Source organism: Diprion similis, chromosome 12, assembly GCF_021155765.1.
Source record: "Diprion similis isolate iyDipSimi1 chromosome 12, iyDipSimi1.1, whole genome shotgun sequence".
Classification (NCBI taxonomy): Eukaryota; Metazoa; Arthropoda; class Insecta; order Hymenoptera; family Diprionidae; genus Diprion; species Diprion similis.
The window spans coordinates 11,089,820-11,116,428 of NC_060116.1; the positions used below are offsets into that span (position 1 = coordinate 11,089,820).

General features: G+C 40.8%; 1 protein-coding gene across 1 annotated transcript in view; it reads right to left on the reverse strand.

Moving 5' to 3' along the window:
• The window catches only part of LOC124413116 (acetylcholine receptor subunit alpha-like 1), a 94,473-nt gene that overhangs the window by 7,418 nt on the left and 60,446 nt on the right, over positions 1–26,609 (reverse strand). Inside the window, 2 exon segments of the mRNA XM_046893488.1 lie at positions 1,756–1,865; positions 13,905–13,949. Of these exon segments, the coding sequence (XP_046749444.1) occupies positions 1,756–1,865; positions 13,905–13,949 (155 nt within the window).

A 26,609-nucleotide genomic window follows, 5' to 3' on the forward strand; every position in this document is an offset into this window, starting at 1 on the left:
AACATCCTACGCAGTGTCTTCTAGGTATATATTACTATATATATATATATATATATATATATATATATATATATATATATATATATATATAAAGCAAGAGATTCTTGAGGTCAGCGTTTTATTCTCTGACGACGTCAGGCGCCGTTACTAAAACTGGGAAACGAGGCACTGCACAGGCGGCATTAGAGAAGTGAATGTCGGAGATAAAAGAGCGAGGCAGAGTTCAAACTGGTTGGAGTTGAGTGCAGGGCTTAGTGAAGTAGGTTAAGATTAGTTTACTCGTTACTTTTGCCTCGGAGCGAATCGGTCATTCCAGAAAGAGGTTGAAAAACGCATAGCGTCGCAGCATATACGCGGAGTCCTGGGATCTCCGAGTGAAAGATGAGATTTGAAATTTGTATTTCCCTCGCTGCGCCGTTTCTCTTGTTGTACCGTGTAGGTGCTAATGATGTTTGCGACCCTGCTGCATGTTTGATGATATGCTCACGGGACGGAAGACGTCGTAAACAATTAAGGAACTAAGGTTTCCTAGTTCCGAGTTAAACAATTATCAAGATTTGCAGAGTCTGATGAGCACGAGTGTCGGGCTAATAATTAGGCGGAGTTGGATTTACTCCACTTATTTAATCCAAACTGCGGAAAACGTTTACCGACGGAATGAAAAGCTTCGGTATACGTCAACTTTTGCAGTTCAACAAGCACAGCTAGCCTGCCTGAATCTAACCAACTAACTCCCTACAGACGTGTCTATCGTTTTTCCGTTCACTCACCCAGAATTCACTAGCTATAGCGGGCAGGAGAATATCTACGATGAAAAAATTTAATCACCCTAACATTTTATTGCCACCACTTATACGAATATTCTATATACGAATATTCTACGAAATTTAGGAACATGAGTAATATATGTTCAATGAGACTCTCAATGTTTATTTTACCGAAATGTATGTGGAAGTACATCTCGCAAATAGATTCGAATATTGATAGAAATAAAAGACACATCTCCGCAACGCTGACACGATGATACTACGACGTACAGAGTAGAAATTTATTATTCCCGTCGCAGTAAACATTTACTCACTCTTCTCCAATTCCAACAGTCTTATCTCTCAGACTCGATGAACTCGAAAAAATCCAAAAACATCGTGACGAACTTTACATGCGTTGTTTGCCGATCATTTTGACAAAAGCCATGGATGCTTGAATTTTCCAACACCTTCGCAGATCCTACACATAGATGCATCGGATTCCGCACTCACGTAAACTCTTATCACGTACGCATAACGCACTGTCTAGACCTGAGACAGGCTAGCGATAGGGAATAGGTGCTGTACCGAATCTCTGTTCGTAACAGCCAAGAGGGTTCTGACCTCCATCTTGTCTTCTAGTTTCTGAATAAGAACCAGTTCATAGCAACAACAACGGGGTCTAATCTCCCGCTCCTGGGAACGACATAATAGGCATGTTTGGCTGGGTGTTATTGTTCCAAGATGCCTCTACGCGAGAACAGTCGGAACCCTTCGAGGCAAAGTAAATTCCGAGGACGAATACACGCTGTTTGCATTGCTGACGTAACATCGCCACCTCGAGTTCCCTCATTACTCAATTGTTCCGAGATCCAAAATGTTGATGCGAGAAGTCTGACGACTGGCTTGAATTTTTTATCCTAATATTGTGAAATCGCAAAGTGATTTTTGCCCTTGATCTTAGCAGTTCGAAGTCGAGTGATTCTAACGTAATTCTTTGGGTACTCACTTGTTGTAAAGAACGATGTCGGGAAGCCAGATGTGCTCCGATGGAACGTGAAGAGTGTCCACCCCGCCATAATCGTCCGGATTCCACTTCAGCTTGTAGTCATTCCACTCCTTGAACAAAAATATCAATAAGATTAATACCTCTTGGGATATCGGAGATTGAAAATCGTTATTTCTTTGAGAAATTTTTCGAGTGGAAAACTTGAGCAAAACACTCTGAGACCAGTGGATCAAAAGTTGGAGTTTTTAGGCCTCAAACTTTGGATATAGTTCGGGTGAAAAAGCAAGGGACAGATGAGCTGGATTAGAGAAGCTAAACTCCTATCTCGATCGCACGCTTCCACTTTTGCTACTATATAATGTTAATTTGATTAATCTTGCGTGAAAATTGGAAAACTCTGGATCCACTTTAGTTAGTCTAAGCAAAAGGAAGGTCGAAGATCACCCCGAAAGATAAGGTGTAAGCGCTTGTTTGAGCATTTACAAAAAACTTTCTATTCAAAGTTTTATCCTCGATGAGAAAAAAAAAAATTTCACGATCCTCATTGGGAGGGAATGAAAACGAATATAAACCAGACGGCGCTCAATGACAGTCGATTTCATCGCCATTACACACTAACCTGAGTGAAACCGAATTCTTTTGAAGGTTCTTTCGAACATAAATTGTAATTGTGATCAGAATTCGACTGACTTGCAATTTTTCTCTAAACGCGGGAAGAAAATTTTATCCGCACCTGATTCGAAGACGACAGTTTCCGCCTAAAGGACAACATTTTCGAGTGAAAGTCACGTCATCCCCGAATCACATTAGTTTCAAATACTCGGAAGGGGCAATGAAAGAAAAAAAGGCGAGGCAACCAAGCAGAATCGTATTTCTATCACATTATTTGCAAGGAAGTACCGTCAGATGTCGACTTTCACCTCTCCGTTCGTTAATTTGATACGCAAATTTGATTGACGAAATGAAACATACGGCCTCGAGGGGCGAACCTAACGAGGCAAAATTCCGTTTCCCTCCATGCTCAAGCTGGTCAATCGTCCTAATATATGCCAGCCTAATTAACTGCCTGTCTTGTTGACGTCGAATGTTTCACGGTCGGGGATCCTCGTCCAGTTTTACATTACATTAATTACTTTCCCAAATTCCTCATGTCATTTCCGCTATTTGGTGATTAATGTTCATTGGTAATAGAGAAAACCGGATCTGGTAGAAGGTTGCAGCCATTATACATGAAGACTTTAATCCAGCACAGAGTCCAGCAAAAGTATTTCGAGCTCTTGTGGCCAGATTCCACTTCTCGCTCCCTGCAACTTTCAAAGGACAATTTTGCATTTTGAATCATAGAAAGCTGCCGCCCATTCTGCAAGAATTTGCAATTTTATGCGAAAGAGTGAAGGTTGGGGCGGTCGGCGTAGTGCTTATCTCCCTTTTCTCAATTTTCCGGTAAAAGTATAGGGAAATCTTGAGGGGTGAAAAGAGAAAGACGAAGATAGTCTCCGGAGGTTGATCCTTGAAAATTCGCACGCGACTGAAGTAGTGGCCTACTTAGCTCCAGAGAGAAGACAAAGAGCCGGCGTAGGCCGCGGAATTCGGGGACCTCGGATAACAAGGAGGGGAGAGAAGCCAATATTTGAGATCTTGATGGCGTAGGACGTATTTATTTGTAAGTCTAAGAAGAGCCGCCGGAAGTCGCGGGCCCGTAGCGACATCGCGTATATTACCAGCGGGGTGAAAACAGGTTCGCTTCGAATCCCTGCCTGCAGTACGGTTTGGAATTTCAAAGGAACTGATATCGTCCCGCTCACTTGTTGACGACGAAATCCGGATCGCAGAAAACTCGGCGAGAGAGTCGAGACCGAGACTGAAATGCGACGATGAGGGCTGCCGGAGGCTGTAGGGTGGAATTTGGCCGGGTAGTTGGTCTTTATTGGCATACAGCGAGGAGCGCGTTTCTCACTCGTTCTCTCCTCCTCGAGTCGTGGCGAAATGTTTCGCTTCCTTTTGTCGTCCCTGGATGAAATTCCGCTCCGTCTTAACCTGCGGGGTGATTATTTCGACCGTTAAATCGGCTCGAATATTTACTGCGTTCCGAATTAAGAATATATTAATTCCACAGCTGACAGAGTAACACTAGGAGCTACTGATGCACGCAAGGAATTCTCGTATAGGCAGATTCAGATTTACGTTAATGTAAGAATAGACAGATCGGTGATGGTGGGGGTGTGAAAATGAAAAAGAATGGGGGAATAGGAGGGTCACAATGCCGAAATTTCAAAGACGCAAAATTCTGAAAAGCAGGAAGTTGAAAACTGGAAAGATCACAATGTAGATGGGTCAAAGTTCACGAAGCCAAATTAATGTCAAAGTGAACAAGAATATAGCAAGTTAAAACGCAAGTATAATAATCAGTCGACTTCTGACGATTTGTTATCACGGTTTCCTATACCTACGCCACCTTTCTAAATTTTGACTTTATGTATTTCGACTTTTTACATTTCAAGATTTTACGGAGAAAATTTTCGCATCTTTGAAAATTCGACATTGTAACTCTTCGCTATTTTCTAATCCTTCTGTTTTCTCAGTTTCATCGCTTTCCCAAAAGCAGTACGCAAGTGCTTGAACACAAATAAAGTTACAAGTATAATATGTCTGATTTCTTGATTACAGCGACTTAACTCAAGCTGTATATATATTGTATAGTTTACATCAACTTACTGGCTACTTCGCAACGAACTACATTGCCAGTAGCTGATGGCACTCCACTTTTCTAATACCTTTTCCCCGATCGTTGTTTATTCGTTTTATTTTACTTCACTTCACACCCCCGGCAGCGAGGCCAGCTGCTGCGACACCTCGACTTTCGTCACCGAAAGGCGATATAAAGTTTTATCGTGGCCCTCGCGTTAAGTACCTCTCGGTAATCGTGATCGGGAAAATTTCCATATCTCTCAAAGCTCTCAGATCCGGCTTATTGTTGGTTCGAGGCACTCTCTATAGAGCCTGCAGGCCTTGGGGTAGCAAAACTATCTCTAGTCGAAAAGTCTAGTCGATAGCTGAAGAGTATCTTCCAGTGATCGTTTTCAATTCCACCTCTCACGAAACATCACACATTCAGCAGTTGTTGACATCTGTCAGCCGGAAGTCATGAGAGGCTCCAAATCAAGACTGACGTATATTTCGTACGCAATATACGACTTGGAGAAAAAAAATAAATAAATAATAAGCTCTTCTCATTCTGCGCGAATTTCCCTTTACACTCGCGAATTATATTTCCTGAAGCGTTAGTATAGTTATAGCCTCGCTGGCAAAAGGAATAAAGATTGTCAGTAAATTGTGAACGAAAACTTGATAACCGTGTCTGCACAACGATCTTGATATATTTCCACATTTTTCCACAATCGCAAAGTACGAAAACGAAAGGTCGAAAAAATAAATGAAACCGATTAAATCGTGAGAAAACGGCCGATTGGAACTGCCAAGCTGTTTCAGGGTTTCAGTCCAACTGTCTAATGTCCCAAAGGGTATCGGGGTTAAGTCATTCCGAGATACCGGCCAACTTCTTTGGGAGAATCGCAAACTCGACCCTGTCGGGTCGTTAACGAGTGGATTGGGGGCTCCGGCTGCGCGGTCTTGTTTCGAAGACTTTTCGATCGTCGAGTTTAAGGGGCGCCTGCCTTAACCTGCGGGGTCTTTCTTGATTCAGGTTGTTTCCATTCGTTGATTTGTTTGCTTCCACTCGCCTCCGTCGAACGATCCACTTCGAGAATTGTTTACCCTTCGGATGCTGGCAGGTTTGTAAAATCGTCTTTGCTTTCCACGATGATTCACCATGATTTGAATTGATCGTTAGATAGGGGTTGCAGTCGCGATTTAGACGTCAGTTTGCCGCAAGGTCTCGTCTCTATAACACTAGATCCCTAGGGCTAGAGTCTAATTGAGAAACTATATCCGCGTCGTGTCCTTCCTTGTGGCTGAGGGGTGGGGGAAACCGAGAAGAAGGTACCTAATTAATAAACTTACCCAGCAGATGTTTCGGCTTAAACGCAGGCGTACGATAAACGTGATTAATCGACTCTGTGCTTGATTGATCGAGAGACGGATGTTGTCGCGGTTACGTACGCCGCATATCCTCTTCATCGTAGTTCCCTTGAAACGCGGCATGCGCGTAACTCAACCATTCAGCGATCAGAAGTGTGTTAAGCAAGTGCCAGAATCGTTGCCCCCGCGTATTGAATGAAGGAAAAATATCGACGACCTGCACGATGGTTGCGGATTCTTCCTCGGGCAGATCCAAATTCCGGAAGTATTCCCGCGCCTTTGTCTATTCCCCAACTCTTATCAACCTCTGAACAGTCACGACATTCCCAACTGATTCGGGAAGCTAACGAGTGTCAATCGAGAGAACGAATCCGGGGGCACGCCGGTGTTATCGAGGAAGAAAGCTCACGGGGAATGCGAAATAGAACATGCCGAGAGGGAGAAACGGACGTAAAAACGTCTCGGTAGGTACGTGTTCGTTATACGAGGCGCGGGGGTTGAAATTGAGGGGGTGAGATAGCTCAGATCGGATTATATCGGTGCGGGAATCACGCGGTGCGTCTGCGTCTGTTGCACACACGTGTGGCATGTACACGAGGGTGTAAGTGTGACAGTCGATAAATTTTTGCGGAAAAACGAGAAAACTAAAGTTTATTGTAGAGGGCTTGGCTTTCGACATCCCGGCACATAGCGCCCCTCTCAAACGCTCTCGAATACCTTCTCTCGCCTCGTTTCTTCCAATCCCGCCAATTTTCTCTCACCACCGTTTCGAGATAAATGAAACTAAGCGAGCCTTTTTCTCTTTTATATCTATATGTGTGTATAGGTATCATACAGTATGTATAGTGTGTATACTTTGCCCGCCAGGTTCACTATCAAATTTTAAATTGGTGATAAAGAATCCATAAAATTTTTCCTTTTATATACAGCCTTCTTCTGATCGTTTTTTATTTCTTCATTTTTGATTCGCCGAAAAAAAAGGATACTGCACCAGGAATTGGAGCGAATTTAAAAATCCGGAAAGCCTTGCGAAAGCGAACGCGAATGATCAACCGGTGAAAATATATCACGTAAAAGTATAAAAATCGTTCCGCATCGTCGGAATTTAAATTGGAATTAACGTGTATCATGAATGTCAGAGTTGAAAACAAATCCGGGCAGGTCGAACCGCGTGATTTTATTGCCGATATTTGCATGCAAACAACGTTCGATGGGAGCGGAGTTTTATTTCCATCGATCATTGATCCCACTTCCTGAAACGTTTCGCTATATACATATACTTACTTATATCCGCGTGTAATTGATATTTGGCACAATTTGAAGAATAAAAAATAACGTCGTACAACAGCGTGAAGTGTGGCATCAAGCGTCACGTGATTGGACGTAAAAAAGGACGGATGGAAGCTTTGCTTCCGCGTCAATGCTCGCACGCAAATTCTGTAGTAGCAGACAATACGGTTTTCAGCCGGTTTACGTACACCTTGTCTCTCGGAAAGTGAGATCCTGCGTTAAATTCAGGGGGATGAGATAATCTGCAGGGGGAGGACCGGGTGTTATTCCGCCAACTGCTACTCGCTCCGCGGCTTGTACATCGTCTCGGCGTAGCTGCTGCCAGCTGCCAATTTCGACACCCCCGGTATCAGCGCTCAGCTTTTGAGTAATATGTATATGAAATCCCCGTGTACCGTTTATACCGTGAGACTCTTTCATACAGAGTTAATTTATCGCGTACAGTGAACCCGGATGAAAACTTATACCACATTTCGCAGCCCCCTTTATCAACCCTTGATTACCCCAAGTCGATCCCTCCGATTTGATTTTTTTTAATATGTTATAGTAGACTGAAAACTACGCGACAAGTATTTTTTTTTCGTTTTTTGTTTGCCATTAGACACTTTAAGGGGGTGAAACCGCCCTCCAAAGTAAGGAATGTCAAGGGGTGATTTGGCAGTTATCTTGTTTTTTAATTGAGAAAATTACATTTTTTGTTTATCGTTATGAGAAAACTTTTCCAGTTGGATTTTCGATTGTTGGATTAAATAATATTATGTACTTGTGAGTGACCACCTGGATTATTTTTCTGTACAAAATTAACAACTGTCATAAGATAAAAATTACTTTTATGTTATTAATTTGGATCAGGGAAGCTGTTCGCGTGAACTGGTGAAATGATTAGGCATACAAAAAAGTGGGATGTATCAATTGAACGATTTTTAAGCGTTTGATAAAACCATCGGGAAATAGTGAACAAATTCTCATATTCACCAGCGAACAAATATTATTATCCGAGGGTAAGAATATATTCACATGTTCACTGATTTACAATTCAAATGGATCCCAGCAGACGTATTGATTACGTCACAACCTGTACATCGTATCGAATTAACCGACGTGTCCCGGAGAGCAACAAATCCTTCGTATCCGTTGGAGTAAATGAAAAATAATATCAATCGTTCCAACGAAGGAAGAAAAAAGCAAGGATAACCCATTCAGGAAAACATATTACATACAAAATTGTTATCTCATATAATCTTATCTCGACTTTGAGCAGTTAGGGATCACGTACTATTTATATTTCCGAAAGATCAACAACACTGATACAGACACGGACTCACCTTGCTCAGTCTTCGCAACTTCAAAACACACATATGTAAACACACTGGCTTCAGTTTTGCCCCTCGAGTCACAGTGAGCGGACGCAACTCGATCTTGTTGGGGTAACTATTTGCGGCGTGTTCGGTATTCGCGTACGAGTGGAAACATGAATTGACCGCAATTCTCGGCCTTTCGCATTTCGAGTGGTAGCTGTTCCAAATCTTCGGAGTGAATTGAGGAAAATAATTTGTGTGTACCCTTAAATTTTGCCGATCTTTTTCTGCGGTTTCTAATTTTCTATTTCCTTCAACCCGCTGAAACGCTTCGTTCGGTTTTGGTAGAGATCATCGGAACTGTGTGTGGTTCAACTCGGTGTTTTTTATATCGTGAGAGTGATTATTAGCGACGGTTTAACTGATGCCAACTTTCCGTAATAATAATTATATAAATTCGCAATTAAATCGAACAGCTGAGTTTGAAATGTGGTGAAAATTTATGCTCGTGATGTGCAGTGCATCCGATCAAGTCGACGTACTCGCGAGGGGAAAAGACACAGGAAACTCTCCCCGCAGGAGCTGACAATGAAGCCTGCCGTCCTCGTCATACGTGAGTATAAACATACCTATATACCTACACCTGTTATACGTCTAATGTAGATAATGCTATTTATTACACTCCGTACACACGCTGAGACTGCCGTCAACGGCGACAATTGATTGGCAACAACGAAACCTTATTTCACGCTACATTGGCGAGCCCTGATCGACGTTAACGATAATGCTTCAGCTACCGGCTGCACATCCTGGTAAAGCCTCGGTGTTCTCATCAGCCTGAAATAGTCTTTCCTCGCATTTTCTCACCTATTTAGTTACCGTAATGCAGCTTAATATAAGTAATCAGAGATACGGAGGGCAGGTAGAGGTTGGTTAGCTACTTTTTTTGAACTGATTTGAGTATTTTTGATGCCACTTTAGAGTAGAAGCGTGGAGAGCTGAATCTCAGCTCGAAAATGATGGAAAGAATGCGGACATGATTCATAACATAACAAAATTCGACTAAACATTTGTATCATTTGTTACATTTCCGTTAATGAATATGACACAAATTGTTCAAATTTCAACACTTAAGTTGTCATATCAACATTTATTTGTAATTTATACTTTTCGTTTTTTTAGCAATGCATTAAAAAATGGTTTAATCAACTCAAAACTTTTAGTGGATCTGCTGGGACATTTTCTTTCTTACCGTGTAAAGTTCTATCCGCCGAGTTTTGGCGAAAACGTGAAGCCAATAACGGATGAATCGAACTCATAATTTTCGATTAGATCGGAATTCTGACAAAGTTCGTTAATTGGTTGCTGAATATGTATGATTTTATCGTCGGAGTAGGTAGTCTGCACAGACGTGAATACAAACACCTGCAGAAAGGTGTATAATTTAACACCGGTTGAAAACGAGGCTTGAATTATTGGAGAGTAAATGTGTATTTTATAGGCAACCGCAAGTCCTCCAGCTGGAGCAGCGGAAAACGGACTAATTGTCTCGGTTTATTTCCGAATCCTGCAGCCTTGCCGGAGCGTCGGACGAATATTTGCATCTGTTTTAACCCGTATCAAACATAAACTCGTCCCCGTTCCTGAGGAAGTAAAGTATTATACGTGTAAGCTCCGCCTCGTCCGCTTAATGCTTGGAAATTCGTTAGCACCTCTTTCAATTCCGCCTCACGCCTCTCACCGAGTGTCGTCCCGAAGCAATCATCTTTTAATTGTATTTCGTTGAAGCTACCTATTCAAAATCTTGATTATTATTGTTTCAAAATCTGCTTTTCACGTTGCCTCTTACAAATAGAATTACTCTCGTCGACTTTGTAGGTTCGTAAACGCCGTCCGTTCCTATTTCCTGTTCCTGTCTCTGCTTTCCTCCTCCATCGCTCCTCTCCTCTCCTCTTCTCCTCGACTCAAGTTCAACCTAATATAAGCACACGGTGAAGAGCTCCGTGTATAAATTTTACTCAGCCTAAGTGAACTTAAGTTCCTCCTATTAAGGTTCGTTTGGCGCTGCTAAGCGTCACTTTCGAATTCTAACTGCGTTATACTTCGTCTGTTTTAAATGGTGGAAATTTATTTACAATTCTCTCAGATTCGTGTGCATCATCATCATCTGGCAAACCTAGCCGCGAGTCAAAGGCGAATACGTAAAAACTGAAAGCTTCGAAATCGTGGGATAAAAAGTATTTCGACCAAGTTACGTGGACGGTTGTAGAGAAGCTGTGAAAAGCACGGAATCGATCCTTGACTCAAAAAAGAAAGTTCCGGTCCTTTGTAAGAGATTACGCTTTTCATCCTTTCGTTGCAATTATATTATTCCACTCTCACTCCTTCTTTTCCCCAAAACTTATCTTCACCGACGTAAATCCTTTTCTCCGAAACTCGGCATCGATATTGCTATCGAGGCAGCCATCGTCTGACAGGGCGAAAATTTTTTTCCCGAATACCGCGTCGGTGATTCTTACCACACGTGAATGGATAAGCTTTCGGTGTTTTTTTTTCACTTTCATAAACGATACTCAGCGGTTTTTAACCTTCTTCGACTTTTCTTCTTGGCAAGGAATTCTCACTTTCTTTCATGATTACGCTGTTTCTAGAGCCACGCGAAATTCCACTCGCTCGATAATTGAGCAGACTTTGGAAAATTTAAAGCTTCTCTGAGCGGTGTTGTCTTCATCGCGTTACTCCATGATAAACACTGATTTGATCTGATTCCGGCCTTTTTGCACAGAATAGTAGAGAATACAGTCTGTAATGGAGTTACGTTTCAACTTGGTAGGTGTAATAGCTCCTAAATACAGTAATGGAAATTAATAAACATTCCAGTACCTTGTCGTTATGAGAAGAATTGCAATCTGGCGATTTTTCATGATACTAAGTATTTCATCCTCAATTGTGTCTTCAACTAGGTATTTTATCGTTGGAAAGATATCGTGGAAAAATTTGTCGATATAAAGTACGTAGCGATTGAATATTGAAATGACAATTAAGAAGAGAGAAGGTAAACAGCAAGGGATAAAATACAGAAAGAAAAGACGCGGAATACATGCGATGGGCACCGGGCACTAACAAAGAGTGCAAACAAGACGAAATTTAATCGGCACAACAAAATGCTGTGAAATTAAATAAAATTAAGGAAAAGCAAATTACACGAGCAATAAAAGATATGCTCGATCGTTAACAGCTGGTAGAAGGGAACGTATTTGAGAGATGATCAAAAAATCGAACGACGATCAATGGGTTAGGGGTAAAAATCTGGAATTACCGATTGGTAGAAGGACCAGAATATCGAATTTTCATAGACACGAAAATCTTATTCGTAGAATTTAAGAATGTGGAAAGTATGTATAGAAAATTAAGGATATTGAAAGTCGAGATGCAGAAAAATCAAAACATAGAACGGGAAACTGGAGAATCAGTATACGATTTTGTATTATCGAGAGGAATTGACGATTCTAAAGTTTGGCATTCTATGTCGTGACCTTTCTCTTCTTTTATTGCTCCATACTTTAACTTTCAACATTTTGAAATTCAATAAATTATGTTCCCGCTTCTTTAAAAATCCGATATTTTAGCCCTTAGAATTTTTCATCTTTCTATATTTTCACCCCCATAACTTGCGGACCGCTTATGAGAAGGTTACTTTAGATGAGAGATGGAAACGAATATAAAAAGCAAAGAGGTGGTTGTTCGTAACATGCGTAAATAAAACGCAATGTTACAATCTGGAATTCTTCCATAAGATATCCCCGGCGGTGTCAGAAAATGGATTAATGTCCTGGAAGACAAAGTGGCGGAGTATGTTACAGGCAGCGAATAGTCAGGCTCAAAGCTCCCAGCAGCTAGTGGCAGGTAGGATCGCGCCTGGACGGGGATTCCGTACAAAAGAGGAAGAAGACTCGAAAGGGTCCGGAAGTCCGAAAAGGGGCTACCCCTCAGGATGCGAGTCACGCCTTCCGCCCCGGCTGATCTCGCTTCTTTTCTCGTCCTTTCTTTTCTTTCCTCAATTTTTTTTTTCTTCCTTTTTTTCTTTTTTTTTTCTTCATTATACGTACCCACCTAGCTCACTCCGAATCTAAGGGACAATCTCTTTTCTCCAACCGCGGGAACACTTCGACATTATAATGGAAAGTGTCGATCCGATCCCACTTGACTTGTGGATTCGAAACGATCGCTGGCATGTATAGAAGGAGCTGAATTTCGAATGATGATATCGCAGCGATGTTACGGTTTCAAACTACGCGGTTTTTCTGTCTTGATTGGGTTGTTTAATTGACACTTAATCGTGACCCTCGGATCTATAGGTCAAACTTACCTCCCGCTATATATCGGAGCACATCGGTAAATGTTATTAAACAAATGTACCGGCTGCGTTATGACCGGTAGAATTGGAGAATAACGATTGAGTGAACGAAATCCCAACAGTAGAGAAACACGCAGTCTGCGGGATATTTTATGGATGTTCTGGCAATAAACTCGGCATACGACTGAAAATAACACGGTTATAACAGCTGCAGGACATCGCAATCATCGCCTTGTCATGAAAAATTCATCCGATATGCTGTAACAATACTGTATATTGATGTGTATGACTATCTGTAGGAGAAAATTTTTCCGCATTTATTATTTTGTGCGTCGGTACACAATTTAGATACCGGCACGTATTCGAATTTTATAATCCGACAATTTAACCATGTTCTATAATCAATTGTTCATTAAATTTTAAGTTCGGACACGCCGAATCTAGTATATAACTCTAGCTAAGTCAGACCGGAACGCACTGTCCGGACTCGGGACTTTCCAATCAGACAATAAATACCTTCGCCCATTGTTTAATGTTTGAAAATTAACCGATTCTTTCCCACTTTCTGTCCCATGCCACCTAATTTTTCAACCATTCCTAAAATTGGGAATCCATGTACTAATCAGAAATCACTTCCGTCTCCTATCCTTAATCCAAATTTGCACCTACGGCTGAAATATTCGAATAATCCACAAATGTAACCCCTAAAGCATCGTATTAAAATTATAATATGTTGTGTAACTAGTAATTGTGTGATTGACATTCACTTTTGAAAAATATTTACCATTCTTTAATTAGAATTGTAGGAGTTCCTTGTCGTTTAAGGCTTAACTCCAATAGATATTCCGCGAACGCGTGAACCCATTAAACCTTTCTATTTTTAATGATTTGGGATGGTGAATGCAATGCGGTATAATAGCTTCTCTAAATTGTGCTGGTCTGAAATTTTTGCTGACTTTACACCGCGGGAAAATATGCGGCCTGGTTTGCTGATCAGCGTCACTAAATCGATGATTTTCCTTTCCATTTGTTTTTCCGGGTTTTAAACTCGATCCGATTTTATAATACAGGAAATAGATGTTTTAACATGCTTCCGATAAATCCGATCAAATATTATTTTGCCCTTAAGCTTGATTGAGAAGGAAGATATATAGAAAATTGCTTACCTGCTCCACCCAAACGTTCGTAGTCATGATCTGATTCTTCAAATTCTGGAAACAAAGAGAAGAAAAAGTCGGATTAGAAGTATTTGCGACAAAAAATCCATTTAGTCTTTACGAATACAAGTGGAATTATGGAATATACGCGTACCTATATATAACCGGGAAACTCGTATGCTTCAAGTTCGAGGATTCCTCTCGAAAAGACATTATCTGCACGCTCTGCTCGTAACCCTGACACCCTGATATATATTTTTGAGATTATACCTCGATTCGTTGTAGGCGTCAAGCGAAGATGGCATAAAAAATAAAAATGCGCATGACCAACGGGATGGAAGTAAATTTTCCGATGTACGTTTGGCGAAGAGAAAAAAAAGATATTAAGCAAAGCGTAATGGCAACACGAATCGTTTACCCTGCACCCCTAATAATGTCACCACGTAGATTGCAAAAGTTTATGGTATTGAATTTGACTCGAAGTAATTTCTTATCTTTTCTCTTCTGCTAAATATAGCAACAACTTTTTATTCCACTTTTCCATTTTCACGATCAGCCTCTGAAAGGTTAATCTATCAAAGATAATCCGGGACATAATATAACAGCACAGGAAGAAAAACCGGACGTTTGTTATCTCTCTCAACCTGTAGAATATGCTGCGTCAGGAATCACTAGAACCTTTGTCCTCCGGACTCGGATTAAGGCTAATGATGATAGTCGGGAAAAACGAGATAAAGAGAAAGGGGATAAGAAGAAGAAGATAAAATAATGAAGGGGAAGGAGATGAACTAATGTAAATATTTTACATCCGACCGTGCAGGCTGCTACTGAGGTTCGCCATGGTGGACGCGAGACGATCATGATCGTGTCGACAAGGCTCGGCGGTGTCCTGGTGAAAAAGTGCTAGTGATTACGGCGGCAGGTTCTTTTACTCTCTTCGGGAATAACAATCAGAGATGGTATAAGAAAGAAAGGCCAAGAGGCGACAGTGCTCGGGCGGAAAACTTCACTTGGCAGAACCCCTACTGATTGCGAGTCAACATCTTCGGGGTGGATGGCGTCCCGAGGCTGCGATCCGACGCCCTCGCCGTAGGCGGCTTTATACCGACGCGTGAAAAATAAGCCACTGTCGTTGAATCCGAGTCGCCTTTTCCCGAGATGAAAAAGAATCCACCTTATTGGGATTGTCGTTTCAACGGCTGCAAGATTAACCTTCCATCAAAGCTCGATTGAGGCCCTTGTTCGTGTTCGTTTTATTTTTCGGCAACTCATTTATCGAGTATATATATATGTATACTTACACAGTGAATTTGTCCTACGAGTAACATCAGAACAGAAATAAGTGTTATACTTAAATGGAACTGTGTTAGGGTACGTCTTCATGGCTTTGATCAACTGTATTATACGTGTGTGGTCGTGCAGGATAAAACTTCACGATGTGCTATCCTTTGACTTGACATTGGGTTAAAAACTACTGTATTCCTTTGGCCCGAGAGAACATATAGTTTGACCGTAGGATGGCCGGTTTTGAACTGCTGGAAAGTGTCTCTTTTTGAGCGTGTTCATTTGGGCAACATCACTTCTGTATGTATCGTTATTTTCCAATAGTTTATCGTTAAAAAAAAAACAAAAAAACGTGGTACAGACTTCTATGGAAAATAATTTGGCGTCAATCTCACAGTGTCTGATGTTCAAATTTTCGAATCGACCAAAAAAATCTGTTCTACTAGTATGGTATTAGTCCACATCGGTGAACTTTGTTGAACTCCAAAACGACCGTTGCGCTCGATCTGCGAATATCGTAATCGATTAACACCGTTGTATCATTGTAATTGTTTTCCATTGAGATCTGATCGCGTCGTTTCATGTACGTGTTTCGAAAATTGTTGTACACGCAGCTTATCGTTAGCCAAATCCGCTTTCACTCACTTTTCCTTTCCGAGAGGCATTAATACCGCGTTACATATTAAGGACATATTCAATACGAACAGTAGGATTTACCTACTAGTATAAAAGCAGAAGCATGAAATGTATGTAAGCTGTTGCGAAATCGTTAAGGTGTAATAAGATCGTATACCGTAGCAGAAATCAGGTTGTTTAAGCTGCACGCGAGGTTGAAAATACGTTTCGTATTCGAAGGGTGAGAGAGAAAGAGAGAGAGTGAACTTACGACGCTTTCTGCGGGCATAACCAAGCTGGTCTTCAGCCTCTCCGTGTACGCAAACGGTGTAAGCTGGCGTGTATAAGCACACCTATACGTATTTACCGTGTAAGAAGCGTCGCGACGCCGGATGACGTGAGTCGCCTGGTCCACATGGCGACTGTATGGAGGCTAATGTTATGGAAATTGGATGTTGGAAGAAGACAGGTGGATGGATCGCGTATGGCGAGATCGTATCTCGCCTCTGCATCCGCTCTGCACCGAGAAGCAGAGGACCGGATGACTCGACGGCTGCAAGTGAGTGCACCCTTGCACCCTTGCACCCTTGCACCCTTGCACCCTGCACCCTGCACCCCGAGCGAATAGGTATAAGAGATACACGCCGCACCTCGATGCGCATTCCCAGCCATTCCTCTACACTTCTGCAACAAATTCCACCCCCCCCCCCCCCTCCTCTCGCCAAGCCATTTTCCTCTTCCACCCCCGCCCACACCGTCAGCCCGTCAGCCCTCCTGTATTGCCACTTATTCAGACGTCCCTGCGGAATTTCTAATTTGTTTTTCTGTCTCGCTTTTAAGACTTTCCATAAAACTTTTCTGTGGACCTTATACAGCTTAATGCATCTTGCACCTCATACCCTTCGACGACTAATACTCTGATTTTTTCTGCATCTATTTTTTTTTTTACTCACTTGTGTGCTTTTGACTCGTTTTTTGTGTACCTTGGAATGTCCTGAAGACCGCCGAACATCGCGTAATATTTCTGAAACGTATGGTTTAAGATCTCATATTTAGTCTACGGGTTTTTCCTACTCAATTGCAGAAAAAAAACATGTGTCATGGAATCTTGGTCGTACTTCCACACTCGATGAGTTCCGAATTCCGGATAATTGTATAAAAGGATTAATACTAATACCGTTTAAAATCAGTTGAAATTCTGGCAGAAATGAAAAGGTGTTAAGCTTAGTATCTCTGAAATTTTCTATGAAATGAAAAGTTTTTTGCCGTTTATAGGAGCTTTCTGCGGCTAAGTGAAATCTCAGAAAGTCAAAAAATAGAACAATGTCATCGTACGATTAACTAGTGAGAAAATATGACATCATTTTTCGTTTATAGATTTTAACTTTCGATATATGAATAAATATTCATCGAATCGAGGACAATTTCATTGTAGTACAATGTTAATTTATTCACATAACTAAGTTGAAAATATGCGTGAAGCCTGAACTCGACGACACCCTTTGATCGATTGCGCACTATCAAAATGAGTTTTGAGTAATCTACTACTGACTTACTGTATAACCTGAGTAAAATTCCGAATATTGTAACCACGAACCCCGTTCATTGTATGCTCCCAGATTGAAAGTGCTTTTTTTCTCGTTGTATATGAATAACTTGCGGTTAGAAGGCGTTGCGCGAAAACTCGTTCACCGAAAAATTCCCATGTAGTATATTACTATTGTCAAAGTAATGAAGATCAACGACGTCTTGTATTTCACCTCCTTGCCTTGGTGCCACACTTTAAATTACGGTGAACCCAAAAGCATCCTGAGTAAATCGCCGGCGATATGTGTACCGGCAATAATTCAAGATGCTTACCGACGGGTATTACATTTCGGAATAATATTCAGGAGTGGCAAACACTTCCAAGATGCATTGATGCTTGTTTAATGCTAATATAGCAAGCGAAGAGACGCCTGATACTCGCATGTTATATTACGTGTACACACCGATGGATGATATTAATTTGTGCTATACCAGAATCCTGGATCCGTACTTTGCTGCATATTATACATACAAGCAGGTGTGATCACTCCGGAGAGTTTTTACGCCCACACTTTAATGCATTTTAGAATCTCATTTAGGCATCTGAAAAGCCATCGTACGTACTCTATTCTTGTCCATTTTTGAAATGACAAGATTCGTGTAAATTGTGATCGCACAATTGTTATAATGGAACTGTAATCGTTGTGACAAAATTCCAGAATAATTACGTCGCGCTACTTCTTTGCACTACTACTATTCACAAGTATCATCCAAGTACTTTAGAGGGAAATTATAAAAGGAAGGTGCGGAAAAGTAATGACATTTTTTCAACGTAGGATGTCTGAAAATATTCCAGAGAAAATTTGTGAACCGATTTGCACCGGATTATGACAGAAAACTTGAAATTTTTCTCATCTTTATTGTTTTCCGGCACTTTAATGCTAGAAATGTTTTGCTATTTGAAGTGGCACATAATCAGACGATTTCCTCCCACATATGACTAGACAATTTCAGAGCATTGCATATCAAGTTGGTACCACCTCCAACATATATGACAAAATGTCCCGCAAGACGTAGGCAGCATTTAAAAACTGCAAGAACGCATTTCGAACACACGTATAAAGTACAGGAACGGGGATGAAAATGGTAGGAAAAGCGGCCAAGTGGTTTTGAGAGGCCGCCTGCATCCAGTGGTGGAATTTTAAATGCGACACCTTGCGTAGACAACTTGCGTTGACTGAAAAGAGCTTGCGCGAACAAAATAGATGCATGAAACGTCTACGTTCGTTGCCTACTTATACTATTTAACAAATTTTCTTCACCGTCGATAATCTATGCATCGATTACATTTCTTTTCTCACTTTTATGTGTAGATATGTGTAAGAAATTGAATCAATCTTTACGCGAATAATACACCCACGTGTGTGTAAATAAGTTGGTAAAAGAAATATATATAAAACTTATCAAGTAAATTCTTCCAGTGTAAATCTCATTTTATATCCACATCAACGTGTGAAAATTTTATTTTCAAAGTGTATATTATTATACGTATAGACAGGAGATATATTCTAACACGTTCAACTTGTGCGCGAGAATTTGTCACGCTTTTCGTCGTAAAATATTTTTCAGTGCTGTAAGTTTCTCCTTTTCACACTTTTCCTCCGCCAATTTCATAAAATTTCGGAATTTATTATTTTCGCAACTTGTCCACGCTGCAACAACTCGATCGTAACGCGTGAATATGGTAATCGAAGTTTCAGCTTGGCTTTGATTTGTTCAAATTACACCGCAGTCAAGTCAGCGGCAATTTTTTTAAAGAAAGTGAAAGTCCAGAATTATAGCAACTGTTCATTATTGCCGGGAACTTAATAAAAATTGATAAGAAATGGTAAAACTCTATTCATTCTCGATGATGAACGGTCGGTACCTGCAAGACGAAACGCAACGCAGTAGCAAGGAAAAAGACAGTTTACTTCGACGTCGCATCTCGTATACAAAGCTTCTCTTATATTTGTATTTCCGTAGCGATTTCGGGCTGATCGGTCTATCTGTTAAAATGCGAGTCTTTGTCAGAATGCGAAAGAGATAAATGGAACTGAAAAATCAACGTCATCCGTATCGAGCGGATAACTACATCCGCAATTCAGAGGCACTAAGCGATTTTTAAATATCATCATCGCTGGGCTGTCACTCGAGAGGGTTTCAGGATTCGACTCATACATCGTACGCATCCTTCGGCTTATCTCAAAGCTTGAACTCCCTTATCCAACGCTGCTTTTTCTCATTCCCGCGGATCCTGAGACAATGCATGGAAAAGTAAAATTTCATTCCCACGAAAGATGTTCTTTTCTCTTTCGTCTTCTTCTTCTTTTTCATATTCCTCATCCTCTACTAAGCACACAAGCGGCAGATGCTGATCGTCACGCATCCTCCTCAAATCGGAGGTACAATTGACGATTATTGCTGGAGGTCTTGTGCCGAATAGACCGACGATTTGCTCCCCTGATGCAAATTGCCTCGAGTGCGTCAATAATGTTGAGACCGTATACGGACTCCGGCTGCAACGATTGTGGTTGGTGCATGGCTCTGCCATTACGTCAGTTTGAGTAATACCTACTCCGTCCACAGATTGCTCCGTTTGACTAATGACGATGACTATCTGAGGCACGTAACGCCGAATGTACGTGTTGCACGCAAAACGACTTTAACGCACTTTTGGAAAGAATATATAGTGCAATTGTATCGGAATATTTGCGTAGGACGGTCATTTGTTGCTAGTTAATCAAAAGCTGTTGTTATCGCGAACTTCATATGTATACCTGCTTTCATTTTTTCACATTTTTTTCACATTTTTTCACATTTCCCTTCCATCCTGCATGTTAACGTAACGCCTACACCAATATACCTACAACATACCCATGTGTCGGAATGGAAGGGGGAGTCGAAATTGTGCTTCGGAAGGTATCAGACGTAATACCAGATAGCTGAACCGTTGAGAATTCGAGATTGTGTGGAGGATAAGAAATTCAAGCCTCAGCTCTATGTAGACGCGTCGAATTTCGATATTCAACCAGACTACATGCCTACATATGAGATTTCCAAGCCTTAGAGATTGTCAACCGTACTTTTGGCAATCTTCGTCGCTTTGATTCGGTCACTTTTGGGATTATTTGGATTTGAGAAACGACAAAAATGACGAAAAATTTCATGGTTTAAGATAACAGTTTAAAATGACATAACTGGATAGGATTATCGTGAGAATGTTACAAATTGTGCTAAACGAGGATCGTAAATTTCAAACTTCTAAATTTCCTTCGTTTAAAAATGGAATAACGCAAATCTTTAGTTCAAATCAACCATGTGACGAATATGGCGAAAATGTGTGATGAAAAAGGCGAAAGGATAAAAGACGTTTTTTCTTACCGCCGCTTCATGTCATTCCGAATTTCAATATCCCTGATCGTTAATTTATCCAGTGACCGGAAATTGACTGGGACAAATCAACTGGTCAATCGTTAACGAGTGGAAAAATTATCGGATACATCATCGCAGCGAATGAATCGCGTGACTTTTTAAATCAGAGTTCGTTGAAGAAAATTTGTACAAAAATGTACAGACTGGTTATTTATTTTACGGAATTTTTTTTTTTTTTTTTTAATGGGTAAAATGTGTGCAGATTTTTTAAGATAATAAAAAGAAGAATAAAAATAATTTTCAAACGCATATCATGTACAAGAAAAGATTAAATTAACAAAATTCACCAAGGTTCGTTAATCTTACGCGAGGAGACAATGGAGAATGAAGAAGGGACACGCTTAACGAAGGACGTCGTAAATAAGGTGTATAAAATTAAAAATCGTAACTTAATGCGGCTAGGATATTATTTTTCTGATTTATAGCGGCTCCCTTTTCGCCTTCGGTGTACGTCTACACGTTACGTGCGCGTATCCCTGCACCCCTTATATATATATATCTATATATATATAATATACTTGCCCACCTACAGAGGTAGGGTGTCGACACACATACATATTACACACACCAACATGTGCCACGATGCACGTGTATATCGCGTTGAAAAAGACGTCGTTACCTGAACTACAAGGTGCATAACACATTTTCGTATGCATATATAAAGAAATGAAAGAACGAGCGAAAAAAAAGAAGTAAAAGGAGCTGAATACGGAAACGGAGGGAAAGAAGCTCTTACGATGAAAATAAGCTTATACCGATACCCACAGTGCAGACGATAAGTCAATCGAACCTTCCTCGATTCGCTATAACTCTAGACTCTGAGGAAGAAGAGAAACGCAAGGATAGATAGCAGCGATGCGAATACGTGTAAGTCCGCAGGGGGTGAATCCGGCTGCTGGAACGGCATAATTTTTGTGTGAAATCGTAGAAACGCGAAGCCGTGCACACGCGGAGAGAAAAAAAATTCACAGTCGTGAATTTGATATTTACTCGCGACGTTATTGCAGCTTCGTCGCACGCGTTTTCACTGTATTCTTATATTTGCGGAACGTGATTTTTCCTTGTCACCAGGGTGAAAGAGGCTCAGATTCTCTGCTTTTTCTTACGTCAATATTCTTTCTCGGAGAAGATGAAACATTATTTCATCTGCAACAAATCAGCATTCGTCAATCAACGAAATTTTCTCGTCTCTTGTTGTACATGAACAGCGAAGAATATTAGATAGATTTTACAGAGAATTGACATTTAAAGTATAAATTAATTCTGCGTACATGTCGTGGAGCCAGCGATGCTTCGAAGCGTGAGAAGCGGGAAAGAAAAGAGAGGCCGAAGGGAGGGGGGGGGCGGGGGGAGGGGGGGAAGGTACAAGGCTAAGAAAGAGAGGAAAGGAAAAAAATGTGAGAAATGGTGTGCCTAATGAATAATGCAGGATTGGTTTCATCCCCGGGACTGCGGAACGGACGGGGATGCCGCCAACGCGACATTAAGGGGAGTCGTTCATAACGGGTATAACCCAGGACAAAGACAGATTAACCGCAAGAAGTAGAAAACTTTTAATTGCGTCAGCCGTCAGCCTGAGCCATGCCTAAACTCTCCGCGAATACCGAGGGCTGAAATTCTTTCTTGGGTATGAAGAAAAAAAGAAAAAAAATTCAAAAATATTACCCCCTTTATCCGAGCTCTCTAAATGGGAAAGGCCGGAAAGTTTCGTCACTCGCGAAAATTTTTGACAAATTAGATTGGATTTTTGAGAATTGCGAAATTGAGGTATGAGATGTACGAGGCTTGTCGGGTAGATTATTCTCAAGATGTTGTTGCTAAGGGTGAAATCACCCGTTTTACCCCCCTTTCAAATGATCTGGTAGTCATCACAGATAAAAGACGCATGTAAGACTTCTTATGTCACAGGATGAATAAGGTTGCTGCGTCAATCGACGTTATTGTGAAAACAGTCTTGTTTCAGACTTGAAACCGAAAACACGTATCGCTAAATAAAAGCCTTTTTGTCAGCTTTATTTTTGCCATGCATTTGGGTCTGTTCCTTTTGCTCAAGAAGCCACATTTATTTTGTAACTTCCACGAAAGTTACAATATGTTAGACGACGCGACGCGTGTTAACTAAAACGCATCAGTTTACATATATATTCACGAATGGCGAGATTAGGAAAAATTAGCTATTAAATTATACCGCGCGATTAATGAAAACAGAAATTCTTGATGGTATTTCACGGTATTCAAATTAGATTTAAATATGCTAACGAGATTAACGTTATACATCCAAAGCCTTCCTCTCTCTGCATGTATTCACAGTTACGAAGTTAAACATCGAGGTATATTAACATACGGCTATTCGAGCAGACGACGGGCTAGGAGAATTATTACGAATCACTATGAATTGAAATTGGAAAACTGAATACTTCTTCCTACGGCAGCTGGTTACATCTTTTGGATATTCTTCTGATTTTCTTTTTCAAAAACGACGATAGGGCATTCATTTAGCAGCATAAATGCGAATAAATTTGCATTCGTGCATTTAAGTCGACGTTTGACACATGCGTTTGTGGAAATACGAGTCATCGTCCCTGATTGGATTTATTTTCTACTTTAACGAGAGAGCAGAAGGGATTCCAATCACCGGAGCTGGAGGACTGGCTATTTCTATTTCAATTTCACCGTTCCAATTATCAAGACGACCTCATTTGCCAGAGATTTTGCCACATTCCATCGAGTTCTCGTTATTGATACAAAAAAAAAAAAAAAAGAAACGAAAATCATTCCCGCATCCTACCAGGGAAATAAAGTATCGAAGAATTGAAATATCGGGAGGTTTCACGAGCACAACGTTTCAGGAGGAGACGACCGTGCGTTTTTTTTTCAGAATCAATCAACAATCCATTCCTCGCGAAATTAGGGCTATCGGGGAAACTCGTAAACGTCTTCTGTATGTAGGCGTGAGTGTAGGTGAAGGTAAACACCTGCAGAACGGGCGAAGCCCAGGCGGCACATCGATATATAATCACGGTCTGAAATTGGAAGGAAGAAATTTCACGTTTATCACATATATTATTGTCGTACGATACGGCGTATTTGTGGATAATTTATTTTCAAAATGTCGAATTTCTCCAGTGTTACATTCTCTTATTATTGTTTCATTTTTTAAACGACGCCTTATTCATTCATCAATTACTTATTACACCTTTCGTCGCATCCTTCATACATGCATATGCGTATAAGTATGCGAAAAAGTGAATAAATTCATTTACCCGATGGCAGAGGAAAACTGGGGAATAGAAAGTTGGTCAGTTTTTCATGGACGACGCGCGAACGTCTCTCTGGGAGGAGAAGATATATATTACCCAGCTGTCTATCTATGTAAATATAGATGCCGAAAGCTGGGGTCGTTCCGGCTTTTCGAAGGATTCTCTGGCTTCGTGAAGTCATAATACTTTCTCTTTCAAAGACATTTTCATCCGTATATATATATATACATAGGAAATATTGTAACTTGTGTGTGTATGTATTATGCAGACCGCGTATATATATATACACACGTATGTGCATCTACACGTCCCTACCCAAATGCAATATGAGCGAGGATATCGTGGCGTTAAACTTTTTCATTTCAACGTTGGAAAGGCATTGTTGTTATTCTTTTTATTCTTTCAAATCATACCATGGATTGCAGAGAGGACTGAAAAGGAAGTTATATGTATAAAGAACAACGTTACAAATACGTATGACTAAAGGAAGGAGGAAATAAGGAATAAGAAAGAAAAAAAAGAACGTAAGATGGATTGATGATGTAAACTCAAGATGAAGAAATTCATAATACAGAAGAAACGGAAGGCAAACCTCGAGGAAATTTCATCTCAAGTACATCATTGTTGAATACGTATCTCGTATACGTTCGGAATTGGGCTTTCTCTAAATTTATATTATAATCAACGCCTGTAAGCCGAGTATAACAAGCTCTCCAGTTTTCAAACTCGTACACCGCGTAGTAAGTCTGATATTATACAGACGGGACGACGGGACGGTTCGTCCGCTTATTACGTGCCGACGAGATCACGCAGGCTGCTTATATCTAGGAGGACGTGATTTGCGGATCCGCAAAAGCTAATCCCACGAACAGCCGAACCCTGTAATAAAGCGATCTGTTTTCAAACCGAGGGACCAAAATTACGAGCACCCCGTCAACCCCCCCCCTTTCACCCCTCTACCTCCTCATCCGCGAAAAATTTCGATTAGACGAACGTAAGACGATAAGACGCGTCGTCACTGGACTTGTTATTGCACACGCTTACGGCGACGCACATCACGGTGCAAATATCACACCCATACGTCACACCGTGCTTACAATATACTGCTGCATATGTAAACTTCGTACTCATATGCGTGTCACTCATAAAAAATCTAAATCACCGTCACATTTCTTTCCTTCCAGCAGTGGAGCCTCGCGTGATGCCGTGTAGCGAATATTAGTTTCATTATGCAAAGTTTTTTCATTGCCCTGATGGGGGTTTGCGTAGCCTCGCGGTATGAGGTAGGTACCCGATGAATACATTATTTCGCGCGGCTTTTATCACAGCCGAAAAAGAGGAGGGGGTGGAGGAGGAGGAGGGAAAACGAGCAGACCAAACTTCCTGCCAGTCTTCAAATACGCTTCTTATTCTCATCGTCATTGTGAACACGCAGGTCGTGTTCCTTTGCAGAATACGGATCGCGAACTGTAGATCGAATAATAGGAACTTGAAATGTCTTTGTTCTTCAGTTCTTTTTAATAACATTACTTTTCTTCTTTTTCATCTGGTTTCAAATTTCGAAACCGAATGTATCGCCGTCCTCGTCAAGATATGAGTGTACATACAACTTCTCATCAAACGAGTTGCGAACTTTCATTAGTTACTGGACACTGTCAGAGCTTCTTGATGAGCTTTCTGACGGGCGATATAAGTCGAGACCTTTGCGTCAACAAGTTGATCGGTCACTTTCTCCAAGAAGCTCGTACAACCTACAACCATGCGATGCCCAACGACGTTCGAAGGGAACTCCCTGAGGACTTGAACTGAACCAGATACGTCAAAAAGTTTTTCTTGCAACATCTTTCTTGATATTTACCAAGTATATGTAGGTATGTATATACAGGGGCTAAAGCTGTCGGATATTCTGCAAAATAATCATTCCGACAGCGGCAAGTTTCATCCGTAAACGAAACAAAAATTACCGATGCATCCACTACTTTTTGGACTTGTACGTTTCTGTTTTTGACGTTACCGCATTTTCTGTAATTGAAACTCTTCCTCTCGCGTGATGAATTATACTGTTGATCTATAATAACGTGCAGCATAACTGCAGTAACTTTTACCAATACCTCACGTTGACAGAGTTGTAGTTAATCCTACCGAAATTTTTTTTTCCCTTCAGGCAATTTTTATTTCAAGGGTTTTTACTGACTGCAATAGTTGCGACAGGAAAAACAAACAAAAAAGTATAATTTGGTATAACTAGAATAATTCATTTGCAGATTGATAAATTTTTCGTTTAGTTCCACGTATCATAAGTAAGTACAAGAACTCAATTAATCTGACGACTTTTTTCTAACGTTTTTGCAGTACGGAAAGACAACGCGTATAAGTTTTATTAAAATCAACCGGGCCTTCAATTTTCGACGTATTTTTCATTCACCTGATAAGGGTTGATCATTTCAATCGTTTTTGGTGCTTCCGTTTTCAGGGTATTTATATTTGCCCTGTATTCTGTGTTTTCCTGTATTTCATGTACATATAACTGTTAGTCCCGCGCTCTTTTATATTG